Here is a 19,262-nt window from a genome sequence, read left to right as displayed (position 1 = left end):
CCTGTGCTTTTCCATTTGTCCGCGTCCGGCCTTTATCCCAAGAAGTCAGAAACACATGTCTGAGATTACTGTTAGTACTCATGTTCAGAAAAGAATTGCCTGGCATGTTGGTGCTGGAGTGGCCGTGTGGTGGGGTTCAGAGAGATATGCAAATAGATATCTTTCCTCTGGTTTGGCCAAGAGAGCTACAGTGTGACTGTATACCCTTGCATGTGCGCACCATGCCAAAGACCATTCTTCCTTCTCAGTGGAAAGGCCACATTTTTGTTTTGCTGCCCCGGGCACTGCCGCCGCTAAGGTCGGCCCTGCTTGGCAATACATTTTTCCAGACACTTCAAGTCTTCTCGCTGCGCCCTTTTCTTTTGGCTCTTTTGGCACAGTGTGCCTACAAATACAGATCTTGGTTGAAAAAATCTTGGCAGCAGTTTTTCGATTATAACTAACCTTATCCCTGTGCTGCCGTGACTTACACAGAGGCATACGCTTCAATTAGCCTCCAGACGAACGGGAATTGAGGGAGATGGGCGTGTTTGTGGTTGTGAACAATGCTGCTGTGTCCTCATGCAGAGATGGAGGGTTGCTGGATGGACCTTATCCAAACTTGACATCAGGAGACAGGCTGTTGCAGCAGTGAAGGAGTGCACCTGTACACCTATGTTATCTGCGAGTGCATTGGACTGGTGTTCGCTTGGCAGACTAGTGCTGATGAGCCATCTCCACCTCTCTGCCAGCCGGGTAGCTCTGCCGGGGGTGTATGTTTAGTGTTGACAAGTTTAATTGTGTCTTCTGCCTGGTATTAGCCTGCTTGATGGTGGCCTAATTGACCTTTTCCAAATTGACCGACATTCTTTGTTCCACTTTTTTAGGAATTTCAGTCAATTTTAATTAAATATATTGTGGGGTGGGGTAAGAGAATAGGTTAAGGTCAGGGAAGCTGGGCGTGGGGTCTCTCCTCCCCCCCACCATGTTAGATTTTAAAAAACGAACAAAAAAGTAATTGGTCAATTTGGAAAAGGTCGCTTTTTGTTCGATCAAGTAGACTTAAACCCTTCTGCCCTGCTGCCACCTGTCTTTGACTGTCCTGTACAGTTGATAGTCCAAAATTCTCATTCCCTATGTCACCCCTATCACCAGGTGACGCACTGTAGTTCCCTGACAGTCTTGGACACAATCCACCTTTGAAGTCCAGTGTCAGGCCTCTGTTGAAGGCTGATGGGGGGAATGCGTTGGCCTGGTTTGGGCAAACCACTGAGGTGGATGTTACTCCCCCATTGGGCCAGGATTTGGTTTGAGCTCCGCAGCAGACGTTCATCTGGAACGGTATTCTTTTTTCTGGGCTGGCCTTTCTGGTTCTTTATTTCTGTTCACCAAGAATGTTCTTGTTTTTACTTATTCGGAAATTGATGGAGTGCCGACCGAACTCCAAGAAGCAATGCAGTGCTTTACAAGTCATAGGGGGAAGTTTATGGCAAGGGAAGCAGATTGCAAGGGATACATACATTGCTCTTGTTTTCTGTTTCATGGCTCGTAATCACCTCATTTTCTTGTACTACCGCAGGGCGCCATGATGCCTGTATAAGCAAATTACTATGCTCTGTTGAAAATAAAAATGAGAAGCATAAATCAATGATTGCCATGGGAAAAAGTGATGCATCAATCAATCATTACCATGGGAACAAAGTGATGCATCAATCAATCATTAACCTGGGAAAAAAATGATGCACCAATTAATTATTAGATGAGGTGGGTTTTAGGCTCTAGGAGTGGAACCTGCCAGTGCTAAGCTCCAATTGTATTGTGTTTGTGGTTTGGGCAAGATCACAGGAGCGGTTTTGGGGTTTAGCCTAAGCCCCAGTTTGGTGAGTAGGAAAAAAGAGGTTTGTTGCTCCCGGCTATCTTGCTTGGAGTTTGTGTGTTTGCAATAAAATATACATAGGCAGCACCATCCGTGAGACACGCTTCAGGATTAGAGAGCATATGAATAGTATATATTCACAAGACCCCAAACTGCCGTTGGCAAACCACTGGCAGAAGAATCACCAAATGGAGAACAAGAGTTACATAAGGATCATCGGGCTAAAGACGGTCCGGCTGGGCCCAAGAGGAGGAGACAGAATCCAAAAACTGAGACAAGAGGAAGCACGTTTAATTTGCCATTTCAGATGTCTGAAAAATGGCCTCAATAAAGACCATGATTTAAATGTCTTCCTGTAAACCTCCTCTTTTCTAATTTTCCTCCTTTCCCTTTACCCCCACAGAGACTCATGACCTTAGGTTTTGGGTATACATGGCCCAACAAGAGACCATGCCACACACACCTATTTATTATATTTTTTATCGACCCAATTACGGGCATAATTCAAGATATGCCACTTACAAGTACCCATGTCAAAACTGACTCAGTTCACCAAGGGCTATTACCCCATGTATGACCTAAACCGTCATACTCCCTATGATAATTACACATTTCACACCCTTGACCCCCACAGACTACCTCAACACACAACCGCATCAATAACCTGCTTTCCCCAGCGATCCCCTTTCTGCCACACAGCCTACTGGCTAGGGCCTACCAACCCCCGCTCTTAATTCCAAGTCACAAGTTTTACCCGATGAGTGTCTTGCGCTGATCCGCGCCGCATGCGCAAGTCGCACACTACGACGCGCATGCGCCGGGACTAGCGCTAAGACACTACACCATCACGCATGCGCGGTCCAAGACTAACGTGAGTCAACAGAAAACGAACAGCTCTTAATGGCGGCACCCAGCGCGGTGTGCAGAAGCAGCAGAGCACCGCCTGGGACAGAGAGACAGACAGAGCATACAGGTAAGCCTCCCCGCCCATCCAAGGGACAGTAAGCACATGCCAACCCATGGACAGTGCTTAGCAATTAGCGCCATATCCAATGATTTCCTTTATTACTTTCCAACAACTAGGATATGTAATCCAATGCTCTACATGGCTGGGTACACACAGGAGCACTTCTCTAAAGAGCCCCTGATGTACATCCCAGACCATCCATTTCAACAACCCCAGCCAAATCACAGGTTGGGGCCAACCACTTGAAAGCCTCATACTTAGATGATACTGCAACTGCTACAACCAACACGCACACCGGTTGGGAACACACAAAGGCTATTCAAGAAAAGCCCTTGATGTTTTCCACAGTGCTCATGTGCAACAACCACAGCCAGCATCTCTTTACCGGGCAAACGGTACCATTGACGAACCTTGGGGGGATCAATTGGGGCAATGCCCACATGTAAGCTCCAACTCCTTCTTTATTTCCCCCAGGGCCCAACAGGAGCCAGGACTGCCTTAAGGACAGTCTAATATTACAGAACACCACTGAGGGCACACAGCAACCGTAATTGGGTAAGAGGCAATTACCTCAATCTATATTACCATTAGTACATTTTCAACCAGCTACTTACTTTTCTCTTCTCTTCCTCCCTTCTTCTCTTCCAATTGCAAACTTTCTTTATGCCGACATATCAATGTTTTTTGATGTAATGTCATTATTTGTCACTATGTTTGCACATCACCTTAACACCACTGCTGAAAATAATGTAACATGTCACTAAATTGTCACGAATTACTCAACACTGGGCACCATTGAATATTGTTCAGCCTTGAGAACGACCGTAGGGTCGAAACACGTGTCGGCTGACCTAAACTTGCTTGTCAAGTTCCAAATAGTGTTTCTCAAAAACACATGTATTTGAAAAAATCACCCAAGAAAAACACCAACAATAAACGAATTAATTCGTACTAACCAAAGTGTTAAACTTATTTCACAAACTGCAAGCAAGATAGCCGGGAGCAACAAACCTCTTTTTTCCAATTAATCATTACCATGGAAAAATGTGATGCCTCAATCAATCATTACCATGGGAAAAAAAGTGATGCATCAATCAATCATTAACATGGAAAAAGTAATGCACCAATAAATCATTACCATGGTAAAAAGTGATGCCTCAATCAAGCATTACCATGGGAAAAAGTGATGCCTCAATCAATCATTACCATGGGAAAAAGTGAGGCATCAATTAATCATTACTATGGGGGAATGAGATGCATCAATCAATCATGACCATGGGAAAAAGTGGAACAGCGAAGTTATGATTGGCGGAAGAAACCGCAACAGGTTCCAAATAAGGGATTGCCTGATTAAGGAACACATATTGCTGGAAGCGGGAAACTTTACTGCTGAAATGTTTCCGCTGTAAAGGATTTCACATCCCGTTTTAAAACAAACAAAACATCAATCAATTTTTTTTAAAAAGCGCTTTGCTTTGCTTCCAGTCGCTAACTAACCCAGGATGCACTTGTCTGTCCCTCCAGGTGCAGCAGCCGCAGCGGGTCTCCTTTATTTACAGGCGGAGAAGGCTTTCCTGTCAGGCTGCATTCTTGCCGTGTACACCATGTCTGTGTGGCCTAACCTGTGCGGCCGACTCATCAGTTCCAACCACCCTGGGAAGGTCCTGACTGCAGCCATGCTGGTTTTTGTGCTGGAAATCTTGGCCTGTGTGTGGTGCACCGCATTCAAGTTTGTGCCAGGAGGCGAATATGCTCGAGAGAGAAGCCACGTTTTACTGGGTGGGTATCCTTATGCTGCTGTGCTCTGTTGCGTCACCAATCATCTTCATTACTCCAACTCCACATCTTCCTCGTCCCACTCCATGATACAAACAAGAGGGCACTGGCCCCAGGAAGCCACTTTCTTAGAAAGCATGAACAAAAAAATACCCCCTTTCTCCTTATAAAACCTAGTTGTGCAGCCAGTCCCCTGCCGGTTGCAGGAATATATAAGTCCAGTCAGCTCCCTCCATATATGCTGTCTCTAAATTTCAATATAGATTGTGGTTAAAAAGGGCAGCCCTGATGAAAGTAGGCACACACTTATTGTATTATATCATATTGTATTACATGTATTTATATAGCGCGCCGAGACCTGGGGCATCTGGGCACTTTCTTACAGTTACAGTTACATAGAATAGGTATTTACAGTTGCATAGAATATATATTTACAGTTACATGTAGAAACAATATTTACATTTGACATTGAATAAGCATTTTGCAAGGTGTGTTTACATTACATCAGATATGGGACATGTTTTGCGGACCTAGCAACTTGCGTTGCAATGTAGGGATCCTATAGAGGGAGAATATACACGTCGGATGAGCTAATTATAAGGAGGATACTGGATGTGGGTGCAAGTAGTTAGTCTTCATTCAGAGTGAGCCAGGTTTTAGCATTATTCCTGAATTTGTGGAATGAAGGTTCAGCTCTAAGGGTGGGAGGTAGGGAGTTCCACATTTTTGCTGCTAGGACCAGGAAGCTACTGCCTCCCGCCTTTTGGAGCTTAAACGTAGTGATGATACTACAATTATCTTGTTGAGATCTAGTTGGACAATCTGAGGAGTTTAGTATGAATTTGTCGCAGAGGTAAGTAGGTGATACATTATTTAGGCATTTGAAGGTAAGTGATAGAGTTTTGAGTCTAATTCTTTGACTAATTGAAAGCCAGTGAACACTACGTCTCAGCTCTGAGATGTGGAGTGATCTGGGAAACTTGGTCGCTGCTCTGAGCGCGTTGTTTTGGAAAATGTGTGGCTTTTTTAAGTTGTGTTGGTTGGTACCTAGGTACAGGGCATTGCAATAGTCTACTTTAGCTAAGACTAGTGCCCTGGGTAGGGTAATACAGTTAGTTATCTGTGGTCAAGAATGCTCTGCAAGCGTTAATAAGCTTGCAAGGGTAGGCCCTGGTAGAAGCAGTTGCGTTAGTTTGTCTTGATAGTGAGGAGTCAATATAGATGCCTAAGGTTTTTACATCCTTAGAAACTTTGATGTTCTTACTGTCTATATTGAATACATTGAATTGTTTGTCTAGTCTGTTGAGTCTAACTTGGGTTCCTACAAGGAGTAACTCTGTCTTATCATTATTAAGACAGAGTCCATGTTTGGCCATCCAAGTTTGAATGATTAAGTAGATGCCATGAAGGTGTTTATTTTATTTATTTATTTAGGCGCTTTTACTTAAGAGATTGGTTACAGTGCTTCAAGCTACAGATGGGAAGCGCATATGTTCATTACATCATAGAGGAACATAAAGAAGTAATACTACACATGTAAAGTGCAAAAGAGAGTGCACATTAAGTACATGCATAGATCCTAACCCCATGTTGCAGGGCGGCAACACACACAGATGCAAGAGTCAATGCAGTGGGCATACACATGGAGCCAAACCCCATGTTGCAGGGCGGCAGCACACAAAGATGCAAAAGTCAATACAGTGGGCACAAACATGGAGCCAAACCCCACGTTGCAGGGCGGCAACACACACAGATGCAATAGTCAATTCAGTGGGCATAAACATGGAGCCTTACCCCATGCTGCAGGCCGGCAACACACACAGATGCAAGAGTCAATTCAGTGGGAATAAACATGGAGCCAAACTCCATATTGTAGGGCAGCAGCGTCTACGTTGTAGTCACTGGTAATGGGGATCAGGATTCAGGTGTCGTCAGCGTAATTAGTGTAGGAGACACCCAAATTACCTAGGTTTTCAAAAAGAGGCTTTGTAAATATATTATAAAGCGTAGGGGATATGCAGTAACCCTGGGGGACCTCACATGTGACAGGGGCGGGTATTGCAGAAGCAGTAGGTGCAAACACTCTTGTGGTTCTATTGTTGAGGAAGGACTGGATCCAGGAGGTAGCATCATCAGAGAAGTGGGCCGCCGATGAAAGGTAGTTGCATAACGTTTTGTGGTCCACTAAGTCAAAGGCAGCTGATAGATCTAGTAACAGAAGGAGAGCTATGGTTTCCATTTGTGTTCCTAGATCTATCAGGGCTGTTTCCGTGCCATGTCTAGATCAGAAGACTGATTGGCTGAATCTGTAAGTAGGCAGCCCTGTTCAGAATGTTTAGGAGCAAGGGCACCGTGGTTATTGGTCTATAATTTGTTGTGGTGTTCGGGTCAAGGGAAGGATTTTTTTAAAGTGGCAGGACCCATGCATCCTTCAGATTAGTAGGTACTGTATTGGTTGCAAACAAGGCATTTATTAATGAGGTGATAAATGGTGCAAGATCCTTCGCTGTCTCTTTAATGATTGTTGCTGGGCAGACATCACCCATGCATCTGGATGGTTTTAAGCTTAGAATTATATCCTCGACTTCCTTGGTGTAAACGGGGGAGAATGTTAACAAGTCCTGTTGAACAGGTAGAGGTGATTGAGTTGCAGGTTGGTGTATGTTATTAGCCAGAGCCGTTTTTTGGTTTCTATTTTTGTTTGGGGGAGCTCAGTTTTGTCGGAAAGAGCTTTCTGAATGTTATTGTACCATGTGAGGTCTTTTATGCAGTAGACAGGTGGTGCGGTAGGGGATACTAACTCTCTGATGATATTGAATAGCTCTTTTGTATTGGATTTGGCTTTTGTAATTCGGTCATTGTAGGAGTTGCATTTAGCTTGGAAGATAACTGATTTATATGTAGACGAGGCTATTGTGAAGTTAACTTTGTTAGATGTTGAAGGGAGGCTTTTCCAAAGGGTTTCGACAGCTCTTTTGTTCTCACACAGAATTCACAGGTGCGGGGTAAACCAGGTGTTCAGGTGTGAACCAGGTTTGGCTTTTCGCATTTTTTGTGGTGCAATCTTGTTGATAGCATTGAGTATTGTGGCATTGTGTAGGTCCACTAGAGAGGTTGGGTCGTCATTAGGGGTGGAGGAGTTACTAAGGGGTTGAAGGAGCGGGAGTAACTTTTGAGCTGTTACGTTAGGCATATTTCTGGCAGATCTGGGCGGTGCCATACGTTTGTCAAGGTTGGATTCGTTGTTGTGCTGTAGGGTAAAGAGAATAATAAGATGATCTGGCCAGGCGCAAGGCTAGTTGGAAAGAATGTTACTGTGACAGTTGATATCAGTAATCCAGTCTAGTAGTCTGCCTTTAATATGGGTAAGTTGGGTGACACGTTGTGAGAAGCCTACTTCGGAAATATTATTTGCAATGGCTAATGCATTGGCGTCTTTGGGGTCGTGGAGTCCTAAGTTAAGGTCCCCCAAGAACATGACTTGTGATCCTGGCTTGGAGTTGGCTGTGAGGAGTAAAGTTGTAGCTTCTCCAAAGGAGGATAGTGGTCCTGGTGATCTCCACATAAGGTTTATGGTTATGGTTTGCATAGGTGACATTGGTAGCTTGATTGATAGGAGTTCTCCAGAGTGGAAGGTTTGGGTGGGGGCAGGCCTATGGCCTAATGAAGTTTTAGCGATGAAGGCTACTCCACCACCTTTCGCAGATGTTCTACCCTGCCTGATAATGGGGTACTTGTCGGTGATAACTAAAGAGAGCAGTGGCCCAGATGTGGTTTGGAGACAAGTCTCGGTAATAGCTAAGAAGTCGCGGTTGTTAGTGGTTATAAGGTCGTTGATGTTTAAAGCATGGGCTGTTAATGACCTGGCATTAATGAGTCCCCCTTTGATGGAAGAGGTTTTATCCTCAGTAGCCACTTTTAGTTTCTTGGGTATTTTTGCGCAGCTAGGCCATTTCTTCAGATGGATGTTTTGTTAGTTGTGCTCACTTGTTTCTGACCTATTGGAGTAGGTTTGGTGCTGGTTTTATGGGATCTTATAGTTGAAGAGTAGTTAACTGTGGTGAATCTATAACATAGTCTAGAATTTCTAGTTGTAGTGGGGCAAGGTTGATTTGGCGTGGGTCTAGAAGCATATAGCTTTACCCATTGGTCAGGCGTCAGCACTTGAGCAATTTTAGGTTGCAGATGCAGTCATATTCTTAGGTTTAGTTACAGTTTGGTCTAATTGAGGTAGGAAGGTAGTAGGTTTACACTATCCGTTCGGGGCAGTTTGTTGACCATGGATAAGGTGAAACTAAGTCACTTTGGAGTAGTTTGGGCATTCTTTTGAGAGTATTTAGTGTAACCCAATATAGTCATGTCATAATCAAGGTCTGCCATTATTCAAATGATAGAAGTTATCAAGCTGAGTAATACGCTCATAATGTTTTACCAAGGTTGTTGCATGGCTAGGTTGTGATGTTTAGAGCAAGTTGAAGGGTCAAGATATTTGCGACAGAGCAGATGGATAGGCACTGCAGTGCTAAAGCTGTGACTGTGGCACCTACACATTAGGCTATGCAACATAATCATACGTTAGGCTGAGCAAGCATATACGAAACATATCATCATATGTTAGGCTAAGCAGGCATATAGTCGTACGGAACAGTGGGAGCATAGAGTATAACGAGCACGAGGGCATGCAGGTCTCGTGTTAACCAAATTATAATAAGGTGCCTGGCCAGGTATGATTGTCAGAGGCAGTTTAACGCTAGGACTTAAATTATTCAGTTATCATGTGGGTAATAGGCAATGATGATCTGGACCGTCAGAAGAGGAGCTCGGTAGGTAAGGTAGACATGAATACAGTATGTAGGGAACCGCATATAGCGAGTTGACAAGCATAGGCGGAGTGGCTGCTAAGATTCGAAGCTTTATGCCTATGAAGAGGTATTATTATAACAGCAAGATATTGGAAGGTTCTGTTCATGGGATCGCAGTTTGTCGCGTGGGGGTGAGGCAGCCAACTTATGAAGTGATTTATAAAGCGCAATGCAGTATTTAAAGTAACGACACTCTACTTATGCTCGTATGTCAGTATTATTCCGTTCTACAGTTGCTGTCGTCATGCTCCAACACTTAAAATGTAATGTGGGATGGCTCCTGTCTTTTGGGGAGCCTGGTGAGTTGTCTAAAGATTACTCCTTGTTGGCCCGCGTACCATTATTATTTATACAGTGGTTGAACACCCACTTTATCCGACATATACTGCCATAGCAAAAGTGGCAAATGTTATATTTTTAAGCCTATGCTGCTGCTGCATAAAAGTGGTATTTTTAAAAGTTAGGTTTTGTGTCATTTTTAACCGACATGGGTCCTGTATTTGTATGTTTGGGAACAGGACTTGTGTCCTGTGTTTGCATTTTAGCCCAATTCTATGTTGCTACTCTCAGAAATGTGGGGTTTTTAAAACTGTTTTATGCTTTATTTGGAACTGTTTTATCTTGTAGACATTTATGGCGTAAAGGCAAAATAAAGTGCTTTTAAAAAATATGTGGGTGTCCAGTAAGCCGAATCTTAGGTTAAGCCACAAGCCAAGTAATGTGGCGCAGGTGACTGGGGTGGGGAAGATGTGGGCATGGAGTAATGAAGATTACTGGTAACTAATCGAGACGTTACCTCCACATCCCATCTTCCTCGTCCCTGTCTATACAAGTGAAGAAATAACTAGCAGGTGAATGAACTAATATCAACAAAGGAACCGGTATGATGCAACACATCCATTTTATTGAAAACCAACTGGTGCCGTAAGGTCTGATAACCAACCAACTAGTGCTATAAGGTCTGCAGGAATGCCATGCAAAGGGATCCTTCAGACACATCTCTAAGCTCCAACTTCTTATTCCAAACAAATGTTGAGGGGGAAGCACAGGCGGCTGACCTGCAGATCTCCTTCAAATGTACCACTTTCATTTCTGCCCATGAGTCGGCCATCTCCTCCCATGGATTATTGGAAGTAAGGAGATGCCCTGATGCGCACAGGCCATGGTAACACCCTCCCTATGCAATCTACTGGCGGCAGCCAAGGAAGGCGTATTACTCTTGTCCAAAGAAGACTAGCAAGAAATCACATGAGCGAATGCTAGAAGACCTTGCAATGTAGGGTCAATGTAGGGTCGTCCAGCCCGCCCTACATCCAGAGGGTGAAAACAGACTCAATCAGTCTCAAGAGAAGAAGACAAAGCAGCTCTTGAGAAGCATGAAACCCAGAAAAGATCCTGGGTCTGCAAGACGGAGGAATACTAAGACCCAAAATTGAATCTAAGAACACTGTATACGGCACCGAACATAACAAGGCTCCCAGATCACCTAATCGGGAGAACCATGAGAAATACCACTTTTAAAGTTAGCAACATAACTATGATAGAAATTTAAAACGTATCTTTGGAGAGACCTCGAGAAATGTGGGAAAGGCCTGGGTGGTCGGGCAGGTCAGATAGGAGGGCGACACTGCAAGAAAGACTTAAACATGTTAATGGTATAGGGCTCGACAGCTAGAATGCCTCCCCAGGGTTCCCACACCACCCTAATTGCAGCCAGCTGAACCCTTAGGGAAGAAACTGCCAACCCCAAGGACAGCCCATTCTTCACAGAATCCAAAATCTTCAATGAACAGAGTTGTCTGCATAGGTGTCTGCCTTTTTCTGCCTTACCTGTCAGATTTTTGCTAACAGTTGCCTGCTGCATGTCTGTTCTCACTGCCTATGTGAACGGAGGAGGAACTAACATTTCTCCAAACACTACAAGCACTCCTGCAAGACATGGAGCATCCGCAGAGTTGTCTGCAGAGGTGTCTGTCTTAGCCGCAACACCCCACACCGACCCTCCCCAGGGCCTGCATTCAGTTTACCTTCTTAACAATACATTTTTTCTACCTCACCATTTTCCCTTTGCAATACCCCCCAACTCTCCCCGGAAAGAAGGTACTGACTCGGGTTGTGGATGTATAGGCCGCAGTTGCTTTATTTAAGCAGGAGGTAGCTTACAGGTGCTCCGTTACTTGTTACTTGGTAATACAGCATCAGGTTATTCTGCTCTGAGCTGTACACACTTACACTCCCCACTTGATGGCGAGCAGCATCCGTTGAGCGGAACTGACACCGTCAACTTTTTCACTTTATTAACTTGTTAACTTGAACTTCGAACACTCCCCCTTTAGGCACCAGCTTTACTTTGCAGCCAGTTCCACTTTTACTACTTTCCCAGGTGCAGGATCGTTACACCTTTTCACCCCCTGTCGCCTACCCCCCCCCTTGCTCCCTGTTGGCCAGGTGAACGTGCTCTAAACTTTCCCTTCACCCAACCCCTTCCTAACCCCGGCCCCCAGCTTCCAGGTCCCTATCTTATTCCTCGCCCCCGGGGTCCTGTCGCTCTCTCGCCTCCTCACCCCTCCCTCCCTAGGTACCTGACCTCTGTCCATTCCACCAGGTCTCCAGGCCTACTACTCGCTCCCCGTTGCTTGTGTGACTCACCCATTGTTGTTCCCCCATTAGGTTTCCATTCTCCTTCATTCCCCATTGCACTTGCCCCCTTCCCTTACCCCCGTTGCCTGCTCCTCGTTCCCCTGGGGGTTGCTCCTCCCCACTCTCCTCCCCCTTTGCTACCCCATGGTACCCTACCACTAGTCCTCTACCAACTCCCCAAGTAGCTGCACTGCTTTCCGTACATTTGTCCCCTTCCCCCTTTCCCAACTAACTGGATTCCCCTGTGCCCTGTTATATTGTGCCTGCCAGCCCCTACTGCCAGTTGCTTAGTCCACCGCCAGCCTTGATCCTTGCACCTATCTACCTTCCATTCCTTCCCACCACCAACACATACCCTTCCTGTGCCCCCTGGCTTGCTGAGTTAAGTACTCCGCCGCCGACAAACTCAGACACTGCCAGTCCCTTGTGGATTCCAGCAGGCCTACCAGCATGGAATCCACAAGGGACTGACGTGAGCACCCTGTACCTCCACTGCGATAATCCTGCTGTAAAATTGAAACACAGATTAATACATTCAACAATTCTGACATTTTGTGCTTTTATAGTTCGGGTGGGCAGGCAGTTCTTTTTTCCTTCTGAGTCGCAGGAACATGAGGCTGCTTTCGCCACTCTACCGTGCTTATAAACCCAACATAGGGGATGATCTAGCTCGCCCCCCATACCACCTTTTCGGATCTTGTTGTACCCTCCCTTCTTCCTGCATCCTGGGACTGGTGCCAGCTAGTCTGAGGAGAGCCCCCCCCCCAACCACTGCAGGATCCTATTGTTGGTGGGGGATGGTGAACATAGGCCCCAAGGATGGTCTGCTGGGCATAGCGGCTACGGCAGCATATACCACAGGCCTCCCTTAGCTCGGTGCGTCTCCTGGCTTTTGCGTCCTTAACCGTTGGGTGTTTGCTACCAGTTGCCTGCTGTAAGTCTGTTCTCACTGCCTACGTGAACGCAGGAGGAGCTAACAATTCTTCCAACACTACAAACACTCCTACAAGATGCAGAGCTTTCTGCGGAGTTGTCTGCAGAGGTGTCTGCCTTTTTCTCCCTTACTCGGATTTTTGCTATCAGTTGCCTGCTGCAAGCCTGTTCTCACTGCCTACGTGAACGGAGGAGGGGCTAACATTTTTTCCAACACTACAAACACCCCGGCACGACGCGGAGCATAAGTGGAGTTGTCTGCAGAGGTGTCTGCCTTTTGCTGCCTTTGGCTGTGACAGCTCGGTGGCCCCTGTTACCTAGTGAATTAAGATTATAACTGCATATGTTAGATGACACTGCCGGCAACTGCGGGGGGTTGAGTACTCCCTATATGACGAGTATCATATATATGACTCTAAACTGTAGTGAAACATTTTTACTGGCTGGTAAGATTTAACATTAACTGAACGCTCTCATCCTTGCAACAGTGATCGTGGGAAGTCTCTGCTTACTGCTTTTCTTTTAGTCGTCCATTCGCTGTTAAGCATTGCTCGTATACCAAAGTTTACGTGCCTGTGACTGCAGGAAGTTCTCGATCATCACTCCCTTTGAACCGGGCTACGCTCCACATGGAATAACAAATCATTCAGGTTTTTTGTGCCGGTGACTGCGGGGGGTTTCCTACTGGTTGTCCCTTTGAGCCCTGCACTGTCTGCTAAGTATCCATTGCATAATACGTTTCTTGTGCCGGTTACTGCGGGGCGGGGCCTTACTTCTTCACCCCCTTTGAATCGTGCACTGTTCTATAAGAAACAACTGTAATAAAAGTATCTTGCTGTTGACTAGGAAGGACCTTCCTCTTCCACTCTTTTCTGAGACGCCAACTGTCATCTCGCAGTCCTCTCTTTTCTCTGCTAGAGAACATTACAGGTGGTTCCTGGTGTGGCAGGGGAAACCTTCCCTTTGAATCTATTGTTTTTTCTTATAAAACACCCATGTCTCTTTGTTCTGTTCTACGTAGTCAAACACAAAATCCAATTAAGAGTGAAAACGTGCACACGCAATCACGTGCCATCTGTAACTCTGACCCACCTGATAGGCAATCCATATTAGACGGAAACAGTCAGTGAGGCTGACATTGTTGCTGGCCTCAAACACAACCTAGGTGTTCCAAAATCCTGCCCTCACTTGAACGAAACAACTTTAGTTTGTGTTGAGAACCCCCAGATTAAGGGTCGTGCTCTACGAGGCTCTAAAATCAAAAGTACAGCAAGAGCTGGTACCCCTGTCCCAGGTCTCCTATATCAGGACAATGTTTCATGGGACATTTTCCCAAATGAGCTGGTACGAGCACCGAAATTAAATCTATTATGCCTGTCAGGAAAACTGCAACAATCGACTGTACCCAAATGAATATTTTGAATTATTTAAGCATAATTGAATATGCTGACTCAATAATTGAAACGAAAGTCTGCGAAACATTAGACAGTGTCATTCAACAAACCTGTGACGCCTTCCGTGTCGGTTCTCCCACTGAACTGACAGATTTAATATCACAAGAAAAGCGAAGGGATCAATCTATTTCATCTCCTGAATGCTCTGCTCAAGCAAGTGAAGGACTGATTCTGCGTGCCCTTAGCGAGGCGGATGACTGCAATAAACTGTCATCACCCAGCCTCTCAGCACCTAATATGGTTTTAAGTTCTTTTGTAAAGCTATACAACAACATTTGGGATGAGGTGAAGGTGCACACTGTAATGCTGTCAGCAATTAACACAAAGGTGGAAGTCTTTGAAGCATGGGTGAGCCACATAGCATCTCGTGGCATGCTACCCGATATAGACAAAAATAGTGACAAGGAACGTCTTACACCAGTTGATATTATTACTATAGAAGATTCTGTAATTAAAAGTCCACCTGTATCTAACCCGACTCCTTCAGCTGTCTACCCTCCGATAGGGATTGAGAGTTCTTCCGGTATAGACACATGTAAAAATCACCATAACTGCAAGCAACTGCTCTAATTCATACCCATCCTATTAGTGATCCCATCACCACCAGTGGAAAAAAAAGAACAAAGAACACAACATTATTGAAAAGGCATAATAATTTATCATTAAAATGGTTGTGCAACTTTTCAATGATAGACTCCCTGAAAAAGATTGCAGAAGCTGATTAAGAGTTCAGAATGCTTATTGACCCCTGTACGTGAAGAGAGTGGTCTGGAAATTCACCCAGCCAGCCCAATCGGGCGTCTGTCCCCAATTAGGCTGGTAGAGAAACTTGGGGTAAAGGCTCCAGCTTCAATTAGTGGACCTCCGTTGCCCACTCCAAGTGGCTCAATATCTACTAATGCCTCCCACGGCTGTTCTGACATTCCCAAAGCACCTGCTCATGAAGATACCAACACAGTGAAAGTTCTAAAAGTATATGCGAAAAAACAGACAGCCCCTAAATCAGTAGACAAACAGTAACTTTTGAAGACCCTATGCAACTTAGAACCACTAAATCTCAAACTTCTATCTCCGAGTGTGTGGATGAATTACCCACAATTACTGCTTTAACCCCGTTACAGCAAGTGGAGGATGCAGTTTTGTATGTCTATGGGTGTGACATTAGGCAAAGGGATGGAGCAGTAAACACGGCTCAAAATTCCAGGGATCCTGTGCGTTCTATTGGTAACACATCTGGGGGCATCCGCTAATAGCAGTGGTTCGATGTGCTCTAGATCTTTATGCCACTGAACAAAGACATAATACAAACTTAGGTAGCATACTTGATAGGCTCCATATTCCAAGCGAACGGCATTCCGAAGTCAGCTTGTGACAAGCCAAACCAATTCAGTCGTGTAGAATTCCTCCAGATACCACATTCACTTGCCACACGTGACAGAACTAGGTGCAATTTAAAGCCTGTAATGAATGCACCCCAGGGAGAAGCTTATCCCAGAATCACAACAACCTAAACTCGTAATTCTCTTTGGGAGCACACAAACTTCGAACCTTCTATGCAAACGAAATCAAAATATGTGTCTAGATTGCTCAACAGTGGAAATACGGGCTCTTACAATATGAATAATAATGTTCCCCTGGTTTTTAGCCTGCTGGGTGACAATGTGCACACATGTCTAAATTGTTCTAACATCCTACTAATTGTAGCAGAGATTTCAAGTTTATCTGCAAATTCGTCAGCAGACATTGAAAGGGTAGCTTTTCCTGACAAAAACAACATGGCACAAGCCCAAATTCATATCCACTCAAAACTAGTGATGTACTTGATGTTATTTGAGGGATCGTCGCTTAACAATAGAGTTTTTTAATTGTTAAATGTAAGGAACAATCCCATGGTGCATATTCCCCTGTTCGAATGGATAGTGCTCAATTCAGTTATCTAAAACGGTGGAATGGGGAGAACTCACAAGCTCGATTCCATGAAGATAGATCGCACCGACTACAGGGGCGGGTAATTCCAGCTCTTGGTCAAGACGATGATGAAGGTGTTCCTATACCTTATATCCATGATGTTGGAGGAACTAAAATTACTCTCTTGGAACTAGAGAGGTCATATGCACTTACATACTAACATTGCAGTAATTGAATCCCTAAGAAAGAGCAATTGTCTAATGATTCAAGAAACTTGGTTGACTTCCATCCCCTTTTAGATGGGTATCATGTTTTCTTTCAAGCAGCAAAATCTAGTGGAGCGGGTAGACCCTATGGTGAATTGGTTATCGCACTCCTATCAGATTTAGAGGCGGTTAGTCACCAGATTGGGAATCTCTCGTTTGGGCTCTTTGTCGTTGAGTTGACACTGCTTTCAAATAAGTACCACATTTTGCTCATCAACATATACTGGCATAAAGAGGTGGCGGGGATAGAGGTGTTCTTGTAGACAATTGTTGAGGTAGTCTGCAAGTGGTAAAGTAGAACTTGCCCACAACATGTTCTGTTAGAAGGTGATTTAAATGTTAAATGGGTACCGCTAACAATTGAAGATTTATTGTCTAAACACAAAATGGATTCCCCCTCTGTTATGATTTGAAATCCGGAGTTGGTTGGCAATGGAGCATTGCGATGGCAGCTTTGTATCTTCATTTGCTCAGTGGTCAAATTGGGGACCCTGATGGTAACAATTAGACTTGGTTTCGTGGAAATAGCAAATCAACGATTGACTTTATCTTTGTACATCTACATATGTTTGCAATTTGTTCAAAATTCACCATCCAGCAAACTGCTTGGAGTGGCCATTGTATATTGAGGGCCACTTTTAATACTCCTTTTAATATTATAGATAAACAAATAACAGACTTAAAAGTGACTCCACTTGGCAACACCTTTCATAGATCTGTCGTGAACAAGGATATGCAAATGGATGACTTCAGGCAATTGATGTCCAGTACAACACTTGAATGGAAAATTCAAGTATTTAACATAGGTTTCTATGAAGGTACAATAGCGGCACTTAAAACTGGTCCAATACATAATTCTAACCCTGCCTGATGTGCCATACATAAAAACCACCTTCACATTTACGATGAGCAGTTGGTCCAGAAGAAAGCCGTTATGAGATCTGCAGTGAGATCAATAAACAACCAAACTATCTCCCGGGAAGACAAAACTGCCAAATGTAAAATTATAAAACAATCGTATAATAACTATTGTAAACAGCAGTGTGCTGCCTTGGTACAGATGGACTCTGAAGTTATGTTAAAAGCTCTTGCTAATAAAGATGTGGGTATGTTCTAGTCTCTAATAAATGCCCAAGATCTGTTAGCCTGTACTGTCCAGTTAAATGCAGTAGACGGCCCACCCTGTCTGATGATTTTTAAGAATCTATATAACCATGGGAAGGCTGAATAAGGCAAGTCATAAGTAACCTAATACACCCGTTCAAACAGGGTATGTTCCGCGCAGAAGTATATCAGACAACTTAAGACGGATCCATCGAGTTATGGAGCACACGAAAGGAGACCCAAGTGAGATTGCTATTGTATCACTTGATGCGATAAAGTGGCCCTAGCTGATGGCAGCCCTGAGTAAATACGGTATGGGACCAGGGTACCTTAGATGGGTGAAATCACTGTATAGCATGCCACTAGCCAGAGTTAAAACGGGGGTGTGCATTTCGGAGAAGTGGCAGCTCGGCAGGGGTACCAGACAGGGATGCCCATGGTCACCAATGCTGTACATACTAGCGTTGGATCCCATGGCAATATACTTAAGACAGCAATACGAGATAATTGGGATCCACACAAATGGGGAACCGCACCTAATCTCGTTATATACAGACGATATGCTTCTGTACCTGCGATACCCTGAGGAAAACCTCCAATACATACTGGAAATTATGGAGCAATTTGCGTTATTATCGGGCATTGCTGTCAACTCCAAGAAATAGTGCATATTCCCTCTGGGGAGGTACGCAGGGGTCCCAAAGGAACAATTGCTAGTCCTGCAAATACCATGGGAGACCAACACATTCAGATACTTGGGGATAGACATTTATCATAAGGTGGAAGTGGAACACAAGCACAACACTGAGAAAACGGTAGGGAGCATAGAAAATAGTATGACATTCTGGACTAAACTCCCCTTGGCGATGATGGGAAGAGGGGCGCTGTTGAAAATGGTTGTACTGCCTAGGTTACTACACTATTTCGGGAACATACCGTACATGATAGCAAAACTTTTTTGTCAAACTTCAGAGCATATGTAGGGGATTCCTCTGGCACGGGACTAGGAATAGAATCGCCCTGTGGAAATTGCAGAACACGTACAACAGAGGAGGTATAAAACTGCCGAATTTTGAGGCCTATTACCTAGAAAGTCAATTGAAACATGTGGCTAAATGGTTATCTGAGGACCCTACGCCAGAGTCCAAACTGTTGAGTCTGGAGTGCGGCCCGTACTTCCTGAAAGAAGTGATATGGCTCCCCAAATCAGAATTGAAAGGGTGTAGGGGGATGCTGGAGTTGGGATGGAAGATATGGCGAAAGGCATGTCAGGTCATGGAGAACCCAGCCCCATGTTCCCAGCAAGTGCCATCAGTGGCACTGACTGAAGGGGACGAACAATTGAGGAGAACGATTCGTGGGCTATAGGAATCAGTGGGGATTGCAACAGTGGGAGACATATGGCAAGAGGGGGAGATAAAAGAATTTGCAGTGTTGGTGGAGGAAACTGGTCTACAGGTGGGGCAATACATCACTTACACTAGAATGGTATGGCAG

General features: G+C 44.7%; 1 protein-coding gene across 3 annotated transcripts in view; it reads left to right on the top strand.

Annotated features, from left to right (window-relative positions):
- The window catches only part of CWH43 (cell wall biogenesis 43 C-terminal homolog), a 533,223-nt gene that overhangs the window by 213,005 nt on the left and 300,956 nt on the right, over window positions 1-19,262 (top strand). For all 3 annotated transcript variants that reach the window (XM_069631684.1, XM_069631685.1, XM_069631686.1), the window contains exon 7: window positions 4,347-4,601. In XM_069631684.1, the coding sequence (XP_069487785.1) occupies window positions 4,347-4,601 (255 nt within the window). The remainder of the gene's footprint in view (window positions 1-4,346; window positions 4,602-19,262) is intronic.

This window comes from Ambystoma mexicanum, chromosome 6q (genome assembly GCF_040938575.1).
Source record: "Ambystoma mexicanum isolate Mex_15411 chromosome 6q, UKY_AmexF1_1, whole genome shotgun sequence".
Classification (NCBI taxonomy): Eukaryota; Metazoa; Chordata; class Amphibia; order Caudata; family Ambystomatidae; genus Ambystoma; species Ambystoma mexicanum.
Note: the sequence above shows the minus strand (reverse complement) of the source record. Positions and strands in the feature narration are given on the sequence as shown.